Genomic DNA, 15449 nt, shown 5'->3' on the forward strand with positions numbered 1-15449 from the left:
ATGGCTATATTCACAGTATTATAACGTTAGTGAGGTTACGTTGAGGTAAACCTACTTAAATTGGAATAACACCAACTCAGATAAATCAGGAGCAAGTTTTCTTACAAGTTGGAGAGATCTGTCCTGAAGGATGCAGGACGTGATGTTGGAGAAGGAGCATGTAGCAGCTGGAGCGACACGCGAATGGTGAGGCTGCAGGGCTGGAGAGGCCTTGACGGAGAATAGATGAAGTCTTCTGACGGAGTTCGAAGAGGGAACAGGCTGTGAAGCGACGTGCTTGCGCTGGAGGCCTGAAGGTCTGGAGGTCTGAAGTTCTGCTGGCTGGAGGAGGTGCACAGCTGGCTCTGGCAGCTGGTTCTGGAAAGCTCGCCAGGAGAAGTGGAGAACAGCGAAGGTGGAAAAGCTCTTGGAGAGCTCAGAAGGTGGAACAGCTCTGAGAGCCAAGGAGATGGTCAAGCTCTCTGAGAGAGCGGGTAAAGGTGGAAACAGCTCTGTCGCTGAAGTTGAGAACAGCGAGGGTGGAAAAAGCTCTGATGAAAAGTTGGTTTCATTTACTTTTATAGTTCTGTCTGAAAACCAACTCGGCACGCCTCCCTCGTTGCATATTGATGAGTCATCGATGCCTTGGGGCGTTGCCTTCTCTGTCTGTTTTGGCACGAATCCGTCCTCCTCGTGCATATTGACGAGTCGTTTGCATATCTCAAAATATCACGTTTCTCTTCCCTCTTAGGAAGACAGAGGGGGAGAGGACAGTGTGCAGACTTGTAAGAAAACTTTGCATCCTTAAATAAGATCCTTAAAAAAGATCACTTAAACTTTATACATCACCTGTAACCTCACTCGGCATCAATTAAGATAATAGCATGATTATCAGACATGTTATAACCAGTAATATTCTTACTTTCAACATAATTCAACGTGAACATGAATAGGACACACATATATGAAACCACAGGTCAGGCAAATGGCCTTAGTATTACGTCTACATAAAAGAGTTAGCATGCTGAGTTAATCAACATTAACACATTTCTGTGATCCTATTAACATGGCACATATAATGATTTTGGTTACTCAGTCTATTTCTTCTTCTGGGTTCATCTTCACCTCTGGATAAGCAACATAATAAAACACAGATGTTGAGAGGACGAAGTCGGCTAAGTGTAAACACAAGTTACACACAAGTGCTCTCAATTACCACGACGGGAAATGGCTCTTGATGAAGAACAGAAGACAATGGCTGAGGAAGTATTTTTTAAGTCCATTAGGCTCATTCCTTAAGATCATCTGTCTTCGTAAATGTCATTTGCAGAGGATGTCCGTGCTTTGACCTGACACCAAACAATCAGCATGGTTGTTCAGGAATTTGGTTTGACCCGGAGAGGAAGATAATATAATTTATAATTCTGTTTTCGACTCTGTTCACTCACTCCACTGTCGTGAGGCTACAATCATTTGATCACATTTATGTGGATATCAGCACACAGGGGAGTAAAAGGAAATGAGACAGTGGACACATTAGCTAAGAATGCTCTAAAACTATAAGAAAATATGAATATCCCTTTCAGGAAATCTGAGGCAAAGGCAATAATTAAAAGGAACATTTTCAAAGAATGGCAAAAAAGGTGGGATACAGGAAAAACAGGACGACATCTCTATGGAGTTCAGCAGCAAGTAGGAACGGGGAGAATAACCAAAAGGAGTACCAAAGAAGAGACCATTTTAACAAGGCTGAGGGTAGGACATACAAGACTGAAGAAAACAATGAAGCTGATAAGGAAGCATCCTACAGGACTATGTAATTACTGCCAAGAAGAAGAATCAGTTAATCATGTTATTATTCACGACCAAAAGTACACCCAAGAGCAAAAGATATTAAAAGGAAAGATGAGGAAACTTGGAGGCAGAGGCAGGAGATGGCATGGTCCCCAATTTTTTTTTATATTTTCAATAATCCCTATTTCCAAACAAAGTGCAAATGCTAAAATGTGCGAATGCCAAAAAGTGTAAGTGCAGATGGAGGTCGGAGCAGCAGTGTCTTCTCCAGCAGCAGAACCACAACTGATGGAGACAGGCACCTTTTATACTGTTCAGCCCACTGGAGAAAACTACTACAACTCAACAGGGAATTTACAAAACTACATAAATGGTTAAAACTAATCTAAAACCTCCATAAACCAAAACCCACAACCATAACTTATATAAAACCCAAACACCACAGATAAATAGAAACCCATACACTAATCAAATCCTATTCCTGGTCCAGGCCGGAACCTTCTAAAGGGCTGTCATTCCTGCGGGGACTCTTTTCACTGACGGACCAGGTGCCTCATGTACAAAGACTTGCGTGGATTTCATACTGAAACCTGGTGTGTGCCCAAATCCAGAAAAGTCCGTGCGCACAAAAAAATCCAGATGAACAAAACTGAGCGTTCGTCCGAATCCAAGCACTTTTCCTTCATACATCCCAATCAGCGTGGAACTGACCACATATGTTGGAGTACCTGACTCCTCCCTCAGGAGGAGAATGAAATGAGGATGTGCTGCTGCTTTAACATCTGTCGATCATCTGGACTCAGCTGATCCTCACACAGTCCTGATCACAGTGACTGTTCCACAGATCATTTCCATCTGAAGAAAGAAGAAAATACAGAGTTCAGACAGAAATGTTTACTGAGACTAAGGCTGGGTGATAAGCAATAACAATATAGATTGTGAAATAACTTTTCCTCATTAGAAATATGAGACATGCTCGATACAATTTGGGTAGGATTCATTGGTCCATGTTTTGACAGACATAAGAACAGCCAATCATATTTAAGTAACGCCACTGAACCAATCACTCTAGAGCCACGGCAAGTTAGGTCAACACCCACAGTACAGGTGTAAGAGCAGCCGCAGCGCACACACTGTTTGGGCTGAAGCAGGAGGTAAAGAGTGTTCCCTCAGGACAAAATGAGACCCAGAACTCAGGTGACCGGGTTACTGAAAAGTAGGGTGGAACCGTTTAGGTTCAGGGTCTTCAATACAATATGGAGGTGTACCCAACGAATCCATGTAGCCTATGTGAAGAATGCAAACACTCACCTTTCCACATGAACCTTGAAGCAGAACACACACAGTATATGAAGTTTGACTTTAGGTTTATACCAGTTCTGTCAGTTACAGAACGCACTCCCACGTATAGACTCCTGGTATTGTTTGGTGAAGATGGTCTGTTTTGTTTGCTTCTTTTAAAACTTGAAAGCTTTTAAAACTGGAAGAACAAAAATCCTCCAACTCATCAGTTTCTGCGTAAAGACATCATGCAACACTTACATTTGGAGAAAATCACATTTTCACCAAAAGATAATGTAAAGTTATTTTATTCAGTTTGGCAGCCCTTTATAAATGACTTTAATATTAAATAAGTAGGCAGACCTCCTCTGCCCCCCCCCCCCCCCTTTGTGTGTGTGTTGAAAGTTTTGAAATAGAAATCTTTTTTCCCTGCTGGTCAGACTTTTAGTTTAGTTTTAAATTTATGGACCTGTTTTGTTTCTCTGACACAGTTCGTAGCTGGAGGTAGATTGTCCCTCGTCAGCCCCTGTACCAGGTCCGCTCTGGTTTGCCCCAGACTTCCGCATTCCAATCATTTAGATGAAGTATCTAGACGTGGGTGGACAGGGCACAGGTAAGCTGCCGTTCTGCCTGTTTAACTCTGCTGCTGGTGTGACTGGTGCTACTTTAAGCTTGGTAGGTGTTTCTGAATTGCATTCTGTCTGTCAATAGGTTTGCTCTTTTACCATTGTTTATCCCCGTTGTTATAGACACCCTGTTGATGCAGTCTGGATGGGAAGGACACCAGTGTGCCACGCCATACTTGTTTCTTTTTTCTTCGGTATAATTTTTTACTCTTTTTGGTTAGTGACTGTAGAGGTACTTTGGCCATTAACACAGTGGGTATGATTACATGATGTATTTTAAATCCGATTTATTTTTCCAGAATAAATTAATTTGGAACTAAAGTATTTTCTCTTCTGTTTACATAGAAATGTTAAACCCAAATAAAGGTTTACATGAGGTATTAATGAGGTAGAGAAGTGAACAAAAGGGTTTGCGCTGCAGTGCTCACGTTGCCTTGTTCTCGCAGCCCTTCTGTTAGCTTAGCTTAGCATAGTCACTGCATTTCCATGGTCACACGTAGCCAGTTTTTTAAAGGTGATTCGTTGTCTTTTGTAAGTGATTTTGTGAAATCCATTTCTCCCTAATTATTTATTTAGTTTTGCGACTTACTGCACTCATACAATCTTGGGACTGTTGTGTTGATAGAAGTTGGAAAATCTTTTTGTTGGAAGGGATGCATGCGCTAAATTAGCTTTGCTTTACCGTTTTCGCTTTGCATTAGTTTTTATTTCCCCAGATTTTATTACTGTAAGTCACATGGTTATCATTTGAGCCTCAATTTGTGATCATATTGACCCCACCGGACTAAAGTAATGATTAGGGAGAATTGAATTTCACAAAATCACTCATAAAATACTACAAATCATCTATAAAAGCCTGGCTACGTCTGACCATAGGAATGAAGCCATTGTGCTACGCTAGGCTAAGCTAAGCTAACGGAAGGGCTGCGAGAACAAGGCAATCGGTGCACTGCAGTGCAAACTGATTTGCCCACTAATCGAACTCATTAGTGCATGACAAATGAATTAATAAAAAAACAAGTGGTGAACTATTCCTTCAGGGTTTTCCAGGCTGGTAGATCCCATCAGAATAGCCCACTGGAACGGTTTGGGTTGACTAGACTGCATTGCATATTCTTCTGCCAGCGCAGAATGTGTGCGTCATCACCACAGGACAAGACAACGAGCATGAGCAGAATGGCAAGAATAAAGTCCAAACGGAATAAAGGGTTTACACCAGGGTTTAGACCAGATTCAAAAGTGGATTAAACCAGTGACTTTAATCGGGTTTAAATTTAATCTCAACTTTTCTTTTTCAACTGGAATAAGGTGTTTACATGGGCATCTGAAATAGGATCAAACCTTTAATCAGATTAAACCAGGAAGAAAAGTTGCCATGGAAACACACGGTATGTGCGTTTTCTTTTAGGAGCCGGCCATTGCTGTTTTTATTTGGGTCTTGTTTTATGTCAGTTACATTATTATGATTTGGGTCTAGTGTTTCTGTTTGGTTCTCTTTTTGTTTGGGCTACATTTATGTATATGTTGTGGTGATTTATTTAGGTAGTTATTCACCGAGCAGTGCCCCCTTTTTGTGTACAAAACCCCTTTCTTTTATGTGATTTGAATCCATGTTCCTTTTACTGCAGGGTCTGGTCTGAGCGTGGTTGCCCAAGCCGGTGGAGGCTCCGGTGATAGAGTGCCTCACTGCCACCCCATCACTCCCCTTGTGTGGTCTTTAGCACGTCTTCACTCATTTTTGCATGCTTTTGTTGCTCGGGAAGTTTTCTTATTTTGTGTGTGTGTGTGTGTGTGTGTGTGTGTGTGTGTGTGTGTGTGTGTGTGTGTGTGTGTGCGTGCGTGCGTGCGTGTGTGTGTGTGTGTTGCATAGAGTGTGTAGTGGGTACTCTGCCTCCATCTAATTCTGCCTCTCACCGCGTGTACCCGTGGCCAGCCAGTCCCTAGTATTTTAAGTTACTGGAACCTTTTATTGTGTTGTACCTGTTGTAGTTTTGCCCTTTTCACCATTTTAGGTTTTAGTCTTTAATAAAGGTTGTTTTCTTTAAGTGGTATATTCTATACATTTGTAAATAAATATATTAATGCTCATTTGTCTCAGGCTTTCTTTGACGACTACGTGCAGTTTTATTAACTTCAAATATTTACGTGGGCTTGTGCCCCCCTTACTCTCGGTTACAAGTTGTATAATGTTCTTCAGCACATCCTGTCATGTTCAACCTCTGACAGAAAATCACTCATATTTAAATCCAAAATAACCTTCTGATGTCTTCACAACTAACTTATGAGGAACAGAAAATTTAAGCTGGACAAAAATAGTGATTTGATTTATACTGTCACACATATCGATATCGTTTGATATTTAAAAAAAATACTGTGATATGATTTTCTTCCATATCGCCCAGGCCTAACTGAGACTTTTCTGAATTTATTCAAACGACAGAGGAATCAATAAAAATAATCAAACAGACTTCTAATCATGGAGGTATTCACCAAACCAGCACATACTGACATTACTTACCCCAGTTTCTTCAGTTTACAGTGTGGACTCTGAACAAGGTCCTTCAGTTCTTCAACATCTGAATCCATCAGGTTGTTCAGACTTAAGTTGAGTTTTATCAGATGTGAGGGGTTGGACTTCAGAGCTGCCGCCAGATAAGAACAGCTGATTTTTGACAAACTGCAGCCCCACAACCTGAATAAAGAATAAATGATGGAGATTGAAATTAACATTTCAGCCAAATATATTTAGGTTTTCAATATGAATGTGAAATATTCAACATTCAACAGTTTTTACTGACTGTAATTTGTGAACCTGCAAGAAAAATAAAACATTAAATTGTGTTAACTATACAGTGGTAAGAAAAACTATGTGAACCCTCAAAGTTTTCTGCATGAATTGGTCATACAATGTGATCTGCACCTAAGTCACCAGTATAGACAAACAATGTGTTGAACCCAAAACCACACAAACTATTCTAATATTTCATATGTTAATTGTGCACAACTCTTAAACCCTCACAGTGGAACTGGAAAAAGGAAGTGAACCCTGAAACTAATGACTCTAAAAAGAGATAACGAGGCTTACGCTGTCAGAGGAGGATTAGAGTCAAGAATTTCTAAACATGAACTGTAATCAGTGAAAGCAGATGTGAGCCATGCATGGAGCCACTGTGACTCATAAAAACACTCAAACCTCTGCAGTTGGATGTTCACAAGAAGCATCTGCTCATGTCAACCATATTTCACAACACAGATCTCAGAAGAGGTTCAATCCAGAGTTGCTGATTTGCATGTGAGTGAAGGGGGCTCCCTCTTTTGCCTGCCTGGTTTCCTCTTCCACTTCCTGCCTTTTCTGCAGAAATACAAGATCCAAAAGGACAAAGCAGAAACCTGGGAGAAGCACTGGACATTTTTCCAGATGCTGCTGTTCAATCATTTCCTGATTGAGAAGAACCTCAAAGACTTGAAGAATTCCCCAGTCTAAGTTAGACAAACTGTCCACAAATGGAGAGGATTGAATTCTGTGGCTACTCTGCCTGAAAGTGAACGCCCAGCCAAGCTGACTGCAAAGACACAACCATGAGTGGAAACAGAAAAAGAAGAACCATAGAGGAACAGCTGAAGGCTTGAAGGACTCACTGGAGGACGTTAACATCTGTGTTAATGAGTCTATTCCACAGCAGAGATAGAACAGACTCATGTCCAGTGCATGACACCACAGAGGAAGATGTAGTTTTACAACAAACATCAGTGTATGTGTAAAAGTGACCAAAGAGCACTGGAACACTTTACAACATGAATGGAAACATGTTCAGACTGATGGAACTGGAACTGTTTGGAAGAACACACAGCACTAGGTTTGACAGAAACCTACAACATCATCCACACCATCCCAGTCTCATATCAAAATGGGAAACAGCTACATTTGTCCACACTACAAAACATATCAGTGTCACAATTAGGGCCTGAAAATTGTAAAATGTTCGCGTTTTTTTTTTTTTTTTTATCCTATTCTTTTCCATTGGCCTGCGTCCGAGTGGCGTAACTTTCCAGATTCAGGCCGTGAGAACAAAAAAACATGGCAAACATTTCTCTCATATTTAGTGAAAAAAGATCAATATTTTGAGTTACTTTCTGCATATAAATGTGTTTTGGTTACATTTCTACTAAGAAATATACATTTTATTTTCATAATATTCACTCAGTGAATGTACATAATCACTCGCTTGCTCATTGTTACAAAGATTTTTCAGATCTCACCAGAATAATGTAAAACTGCAACATTAGTCAGTTGCTAAGGACACTGTTAACACTCAGCATAGCTGTGGACATACATCTGCACAGAGGATTCTCTTCTGATTTGGCTCCGTCTGACGGATCAAACCCTCTCTCGCCTACTGCATGTGTTGAGTCTGAGGTGGATTTGGTGATCGATACATAATTCTGTGGCAGCAGCACATGGTGAAGTATGGAGGAAGAGCATCATGATCTGGGGCTGTTCTGCATCAGGGCCTGGACCACATGACATCACAGAATAGAACAGAATAGAACAGAATAGAATAGAATAGAATAGAATCTTTATTTTGTCAGTAGTAGTTTGTCACACACCAAAATTCATCGTCTGCCTTTATCTCATCACTACATCATGCATCACACACACTGCATGCTGGGAGCAGTGGGCTCACCATATCAGGTGTCCTTGGAGCAAATGGGGGGGTTAAGTGCCTTGCTCAAGGGCACATCAGCCAACAACTCTCCGCCAGTCCAGGGAATCTAACCGGCGACCCTTCAGTCACAAGCCGACTCTCCAGCTAATGTAGGCCATGGCAGCTCCTATCATGGTAACACACAATCTAAAGGTAACACAACTATCCTGACGGCAGCAGAGCGTTTCTCTAAAATGGCACATTTCATTCCCCTTGCCAAGGTACCCTCTGCTAAGGAAACAGCAGAGGTCAGGAGGACTCATGTTTTCAGGATTCATGGTTTCCCCAGTGATATTGTTTCAGACAGAGGACCCCAGTTTGTCTCAGGTTTTTTGGAAGGAGTTGTGCCAGCTCCTCGGTGCTACCGTCAGCATGACCTCTGGTTACCATCTGCAGTCCAGTGGGCGGAGCTGACGCCTCAACCAGGAGCTGGACACCTGTCTGCCATGCCTCATCTCCCAGGATAGAACCACCTGCGTTCATCCCAGCACGTTTTATCTTGGACAAGACTTTGATCAGGGACTTTTTTGCATGCCACCCAGTGGCTTCTGGGCCGTCAGGAGTCGGCCGTAGAAGGGGGGGTCCTGTCATGTCTGGTCAGGTGTGTTAGTCACGTTAATGTTTAGTGTTTCATGTCTCATCTTTAGTCACTTTATGTTCGGTTACAGTCGTTCGCATTTGCTCCTGTCCTGCACTTCCTGCTTTATTTTGTACACATCTCTTCCTTCTCGTTTCAGACCCCGACTTCCTCCCTTTGTGTTTCTTCCCTCCAGTGTGATTGTTAGCCCCACCCCTGATTGGTGTCACCTGTGTTCCCCTACCTCATGTACAAATAGTCCTGTCTCCCTTTGTCTTGTGCCAGTTTGTCGTATTCTGTCAGTGTGTTCATGTCAAGCGTCCAAACCAGGTTTTTTCATATTTGCTAGTTTGGTTTCAGTTTTTAGCTTACCGGCCAACAGGCTGTAAACTATTGTCGTCTGTCGTCGTCCGTTACAAAACTTTCAATCGTCTTCTTCTCTGAAACTACAATTCCAATTGACTTCACACTTGGTATGCAGCTTCTTTATGATGTTGTCAACAAAAGTTAGTGAAATTATTTGGATCCGGATCTGATTCTGGATTTGGTGCGACTTTGAAAAATTTCCCCATTATAAGAGATAGGAAGTGGATCGATGCAATAACTCAGTAAATATAAATTATATCCAGTGTAAATTTCTACAGCACAGCCCTGATGGGGAGATGACCAAAACATAATGGCCACGTGCTGATCAGGATCTTCTTCTGGATCCGGGAACTTACGGAAAATTTAACATGGGCTCTTACGGGGAAAAAATTTCAATCAACTTCTCTGAAACTACAGTTCTGATTGACTTCAAATTTGGTATACAGCTTCTTCATGATGATGTCAACACAAGGTATTGAAATTATTTCAATCTGGATCTGATTCTGGATTTGGTGCGACTTTGAAAAATTTCCCCATTATAGCAGATAGGAAGTGGATTGATCCAATAAATCAGTAAGTATCAATGATATCAAGTTGGAATTTGGATTTTTTACAGATCAGATTGGAATGTGACCAAAATATGACCAAAACATGGGCTATTTCTGTAATATAAATACACGTAACTGGGTGATAATAAATGGCAACTGGATACATTTACCAAAGCTTTTAATTTGGCCGGTAAGCTACAGGACCATTGGTCCTATTTTCTGTAAGGCTTTTGTTTATCATGGAGATTATTTTGAGTAGTTTTATATATCCTCCTTGGGAGCACTTTTTGTTCAATCACTTTTTCAGTATTAAAATACTTTTGTTAAAATCTTCAGTTCTCAGTGAGTTGTGCATTTGAGTCCACCGTTTTGTGTATCCAGGACTTTACACTAGAGTGGCTTCAGAAACAAAAATCACCTTTTGGAAAGAACCAATCAGAGCCCAGACCTGAATCCAATAGAGACGCTGTGGACTGAAGTCACTAGAGCCATTCACACCAGGTGTCCTAAGAATATAGCTGAGCTGATGCAGTTCTGCCAGAAAGAATGATCCCAAATTTCCCTGGACATTGTGCAGGTCAGATCAGCAGTTCCCAAAAACACTTGTTTGAGGTTATTGCTGCCAAAGGAGGTTCAATCATTAAATTCACTGTGAGTGTTTAACAGTTGTGCTCAATAAAGACATGAAATATTATTTTTGTTTCTGTGGTATTAGGTTAAACACATTGTATTTGTGTGTACTTGTGACTGACATGTAGATTAGATCATATTTTATGACCAATTCATGCAGAAAACTACAACATTTCAAAGGGTTCACAGAACTTTTCTTGCAACAGTAAATCATTATGGATGTCAGTTATGTTTGTTCATAAATGAGGTTCAGCTGCTCCTAAAACAGAACTCTACAAAACTAACACTGAACTGACTTCAGATCCTGTAGTTTACAATGTGGACTCTGCAGGACATCACACAGCTCCTTCACTGATGAATCCTTCAGCTCGTTTCCACCCAGATCCAGTGTTCTCAGATGTGAAGGATTGGACTTCAGTGCTAAGGCCAGAGAAGAACAGCTGATCTCTGACAAACTGCATTCCCACATCCTGAAGAAAGAGTCAAAGATGTAGATTAAATCCATTTAGGATCCAGTTCTATGTGTTTAGGGTTTAATCACGTTTTAGACTGTTTTTGTCAGATTTATATGTGTAAACTCAAATGTCAAAAGTGTCAGACAAATGTAAACAGTAAAGACACCAATATTTACACATTATTTACACGTGTATAAATCTGCATAAAATAGAGGAAATGTTTCTTTATTATTAACATTAATTTCAGTATTTAGTGAGTGTAAAACTGTTGGAACAGTTGGAATATATTTTCATGGTTTGATGTAATAGAAATGAAAACACAAGTGGATGATGTTCTCTATGACACCACCAAAAGTCTAAAGCTTTGACATTGGAGCTGAAGTACTGTCCTGCAGTAAATGCAGATCATTATTCCACCACTGTCACTGATGGAAATGTTTGAGCTGAATATTCACTTTATCTCTGATGTAATATTAGTTTGAGTGACCAAACACTGAAACTATGACTTGTTTTCTTTTCAGTCTTTCCACCTATACATCTATAGTTTCAGTTCAGGACTCTCATACTATTGTTTTTCATTTGGGAGGTTTGTCATTAACGGCTCATCTTTTTATATGGGACAGATCATCAGACTCGTATGCCTGGACTCGTCACTTTCTGGACCTGAACAATGACTTGACTTGTGTGATTTTCATCATAGAACCTTCAGACGTTCTACACACATAAAGGTGAACGCTCCAGACTTACTTGTAGTTTGGACATAGTTTGGAACTTTCACCTCTGTCATTTTGGCTCATGCTGTTTTACACTCTATAGTTTCTGTCTTATTTTATCTTTTGTCAATCACATGTTTAAAAAAGCAGTTTTACAGCTTTAGATTCAGTTCAGATTCTACAATTTCAACTTTATGATCATCTTGTCTATTTGAACAGATGCAGTATTTTATCATGTGTTTATTCTTTCTTTGTTGTGAACACAAAGTAAACTCTTCCTCCATGTTTAACTGTTTTCTGAATAAAGTTGGTGAACATTTGAACAACAACCTGTTCTTAGTGTTCTTCAGTTTCCGTAAATTCTTTGTGTTTAGATACTGATGATCGGTCATGACTCTGTTGTACTGATGGAGTGTATTCTGATCAAATGGACATCATTATATTTCAGATAATTCCATTTTCAGTGTCTGTCAGTGCATCCATAAACACACACATTGTTGTTTATGCTTCTGGTCATTTCAACATACAAATTCATATTCTTTTTCTTTTCTTTTAAAGAAAATACAATACAGGTATTTTGGATTTCATTTTGATACGTCTTATGAACATTTTTTTTTATTGTAACAAGATCCCTCATTAATTTGTTCTCATCTATGATGAGGCTCTGCCGTTAGTAAAACATACAAACTTTATAACAGTAACAGTGAACTGACCCCAGTCGATATAGTTTACAATGTGGACTCTGCAGGAAATCACACAGCTCCTTCACTGATGAATCCTGGAGGTTGTTTCCACCCAGACTCAGTGTTAGCAGATGAAATGGATTGGACTTCAGAGCTGAAGCCAGAGACGAACAGCTGATCTCTGATAAACTGCATTTCCTCAACCTGAATAAAGAATAAATCATGTAGATTAAAATATATTAATGATCCAGTCAGATGTGTTCAGGTTTTAATTTGACTTAACTCTACTGAACTTTACACTTTTGTTCAGTCACTTTCTCATTTGTTTCAGTTCCATGTCTACAGAGTCAGTCTTCTACAAACACACACCTGAACACATCAGTTCACATTTGATGTAAAATAACCTTCAACCAACTAAACACTTTAAACTTCACCCAGTGACTCCTCCTCCTTTAACTAGAACAGATGCTGTTTGTCATTAGACGACTGTTCACCAAAGTACAATGAAAAAATACTAATTACTTAAATCACTGTAAAAACACATATACTTTTTTGATGAGTTTTCAGAGTTTTTATCAATAATCCACACCTCTTATAATATGATTTTAATTTCTGATGATTTTAATCTGCACATTGATAATGAGTCTGGTAAGCTGTCTACAGATTTGATGAACTTCTTTAACTCCATGGATTTTATACAGCATGTCATACAGCCGACTCCCAACAGGAGACACACTCTGGACCTGGTCATCAGCCTTGGCCTGTCCAACAGGTGTCTCCTCTGGTGTTGATTTGGCAGGATCTGACCACTACTGTGTGTTTTTGAACATCAGCGGTTTGAACCAAAGGCAGACCTCTGTGAGAACTGAGGAGGCGCTGTCTGACCCCTGAAGTGGATGCAAATTTGACTGAAGTTTTACACAAATACCCTCCAGTTCCTTTATCTGCATCTTGGGATTTTATTGTTGAAAGTTTTAATAACAAACTAAAGTCAAGCCTCAATTCTGTAGCTCCACTGGTTACAAAACAGGTGAAAACAAAGCCTACACCCCCATAGAGAAATGAGAAAACACCAACGTTGAAAAGAAAATGCAGGATGGCTGAAAGAAAATAGAGGAAGAACAAAATAACAAAAAAAACATCAATTATTCTTTGAACTTCAAATATACAACAAGGCAGTCAGACAAGCAAGAAACACCTACTTCACTAATCTAATTTCTTCCCATAAAAATAATCCCAAACTCTTTTTCTCCACAACTGATCATTGAATCAACCCAGATCTCAACAGACACTCTGCGACAACTGACTCCTTACGTGAAAGTTTTGCAGACCACTTCAGAAGCAAAATGGATTTGATTAGATCCAGTATTTGACCTGTTCAAGAAACCATTTGAATCAAACTGAGGGTGGACCTTTACCTGATCAAACACTGGACAGTTTGGACCTGACTGATGCTCAGACACTTGGTAGTTTTGTCCCCAGTAAACCCAACCAACTGCCTTTTAGAGCCAATTCCCACATCACTGTTTCAGTTCTTTGATGGATCCTTTGAGGGTGAACTTTGAAACATTGTTCATGTCTGTGTTCAGACGGGCACCTTTCCCACTGCCTATAAAACAGCTGTGGTGAGGCCCCATCTGAAGAAGAGCACTTTGGACCCTGACACTTCGAACAACTACACACCCATATCCAACTCACCTTTTATTAGCACAATTTTACACAAAGTTGTTTTCAACCAACTGAGTGGCTTTATAAATCAAAATACTATTTCAGAGAAATATCCGTCTGGTTTTAGGATGAATCCCAGTACAGAAACAGCTCTATTAAAGATAGTCAATGATCTCAGTCCTGGTGCTCCTGGATCTGAGCGCTGCTTTAGATCCAGTAGATCACCCAGTTCTGTTCAGTAGACTCAGACCACAGGTGGGCCTCTCTGGTACTGGTTTGAACTGGTTTCAATCCTATCTTACAGACAGGACATTTCTGGTAAGTATGGATACATGCTCTTCAGAGACCCATGAAATTAGATATGGTGTGCCCCAAGGCTCAGTCTTTGGCCCCATACTTTTTAACCTATATATGCTTCTACATGGGGATATCATCAGGAGACATGGCATCAACTTTCACAGCTATGCTGATGACAAACAGCTGTACATGGACATGTCTCCTGAAGACACTCGGCCAATTGATGCCCTTTTTAACTGTATTTTAAATATTAAAACCTGGATGGCAGAAAACGTCTTACAGCTCAACCAGAGCAAAACTAAAGTTTTAGTTATCGGTCCTGAGGCTACGACAGAGAAATACTTACCAAAACTACAAGTGTGTTCTTTTAACCCATCAGAACAAGTAAAAAACCTGGGCGTTGTCTTTGACTCTGAGCTCACTTTGATCCCATTGATTAGATCCACCGTAAAAACAGGTTTTTATCATCTCCAGAATATGGCCAGAGTCCATCCAGTTCTCTCTCAAGCCAATGATGTTAATGCATGCTTTTATCTCCAGCAGAATCCACTACTGTAATGCCCTGCTTTCTGGTCTACACAAAGATTGAATCTCACAACTTCAACTTCTCCAGAACTCAGCCGCTCCAGTGCTGATGAAGACCAGAAGGTGGGCTCACATTACAGCGGTTTGAAAACCACTGCATTGGCTCCCCATGTGTTTCAGGATTGATTTGAGGGTCCTTTGAATGGTTCTTAAATGTCTTAATGGTCTTGCTCCTTCTCATCTTTTAGATCTGCTTTTACCATATGAACCCTGGTGGACCCTGAGGTCCTCTGGCACCGGCCTGAGAACTGTTCCAAAAGCTAAGACGAAGACTCACAGTGAGGGAGCTTTACAGCATTCTGCTCCTGGACTATGGAACAGCCTGAGGAGAACCTGAGGAGAACCTGAAGAGAACCTGAGGAGAACCTGAGGAGAACCTGAAGGGAACCTGAAGAGAACCTGAGGAGAACCTGAGGGGAACCTGAGGAGAATCTGAAGAGAACCTGAGGAGAACCTGAAGAGAACGTGAGGAGAACCTGAAGAGAACCTGAGGAGAACCTCAGAGAATCCGCAGAGAATGTAGACATCTGTCAAACCAGGC

At 40.5% G+C, this 15449-nt stretch overlaps 1 protein-coding gene across 1 annotated transcript in view; it reads right to left on the minus strand.

The window, feature by feature from the left end:
• Window positions 1–2491: 2491 nt before the first annotated feature.
• LOC115430832 (NACHT, LRR and PYD domains-containing protein 3-like) overlaps window positions 2492–15449 on the minus strand; it is a 30075-nt gene continuing 17117 nt past the window's right edge. Inside the window, exons 10-13 of the mRNA XM_030151087.1 lie at window positions 12389–12562; window positions 10804–10977; window positions 6199–6372; window positions 2492–2628 (exon numbers count right to left, since the gene is read on the minus strand). Of these exons, the coding sequence (XP_030006947.1) occupies window positions 2619–2628; window positions 6199–6372; window positions 10804–10977; window positions 12389–12562 (532 nt within the window). The 3' untranslated portion in view covers window positions 2492–2618. The remainder of the gene's footprint in view (window positions 2629–6198; window positions 6373–10803; window positions 10978–12388; window positions 12563–15449) is intronic.

The sequence above is a fragment of the Sphaeramia orbicularis genome, chromosome 12, assembly GCF_902148855.1.
Source record: "Sphaeramia orbicularis chromosome 12, fSphaOr1.1, whole genome shotgun sequence".
Lineage (NCBI taxonomy): Eukaryota > Metazoa > Chordata > Actinopteri > Kurtiformes > Apogonidae > Sphaeramia > Sphaeramia orbicularis.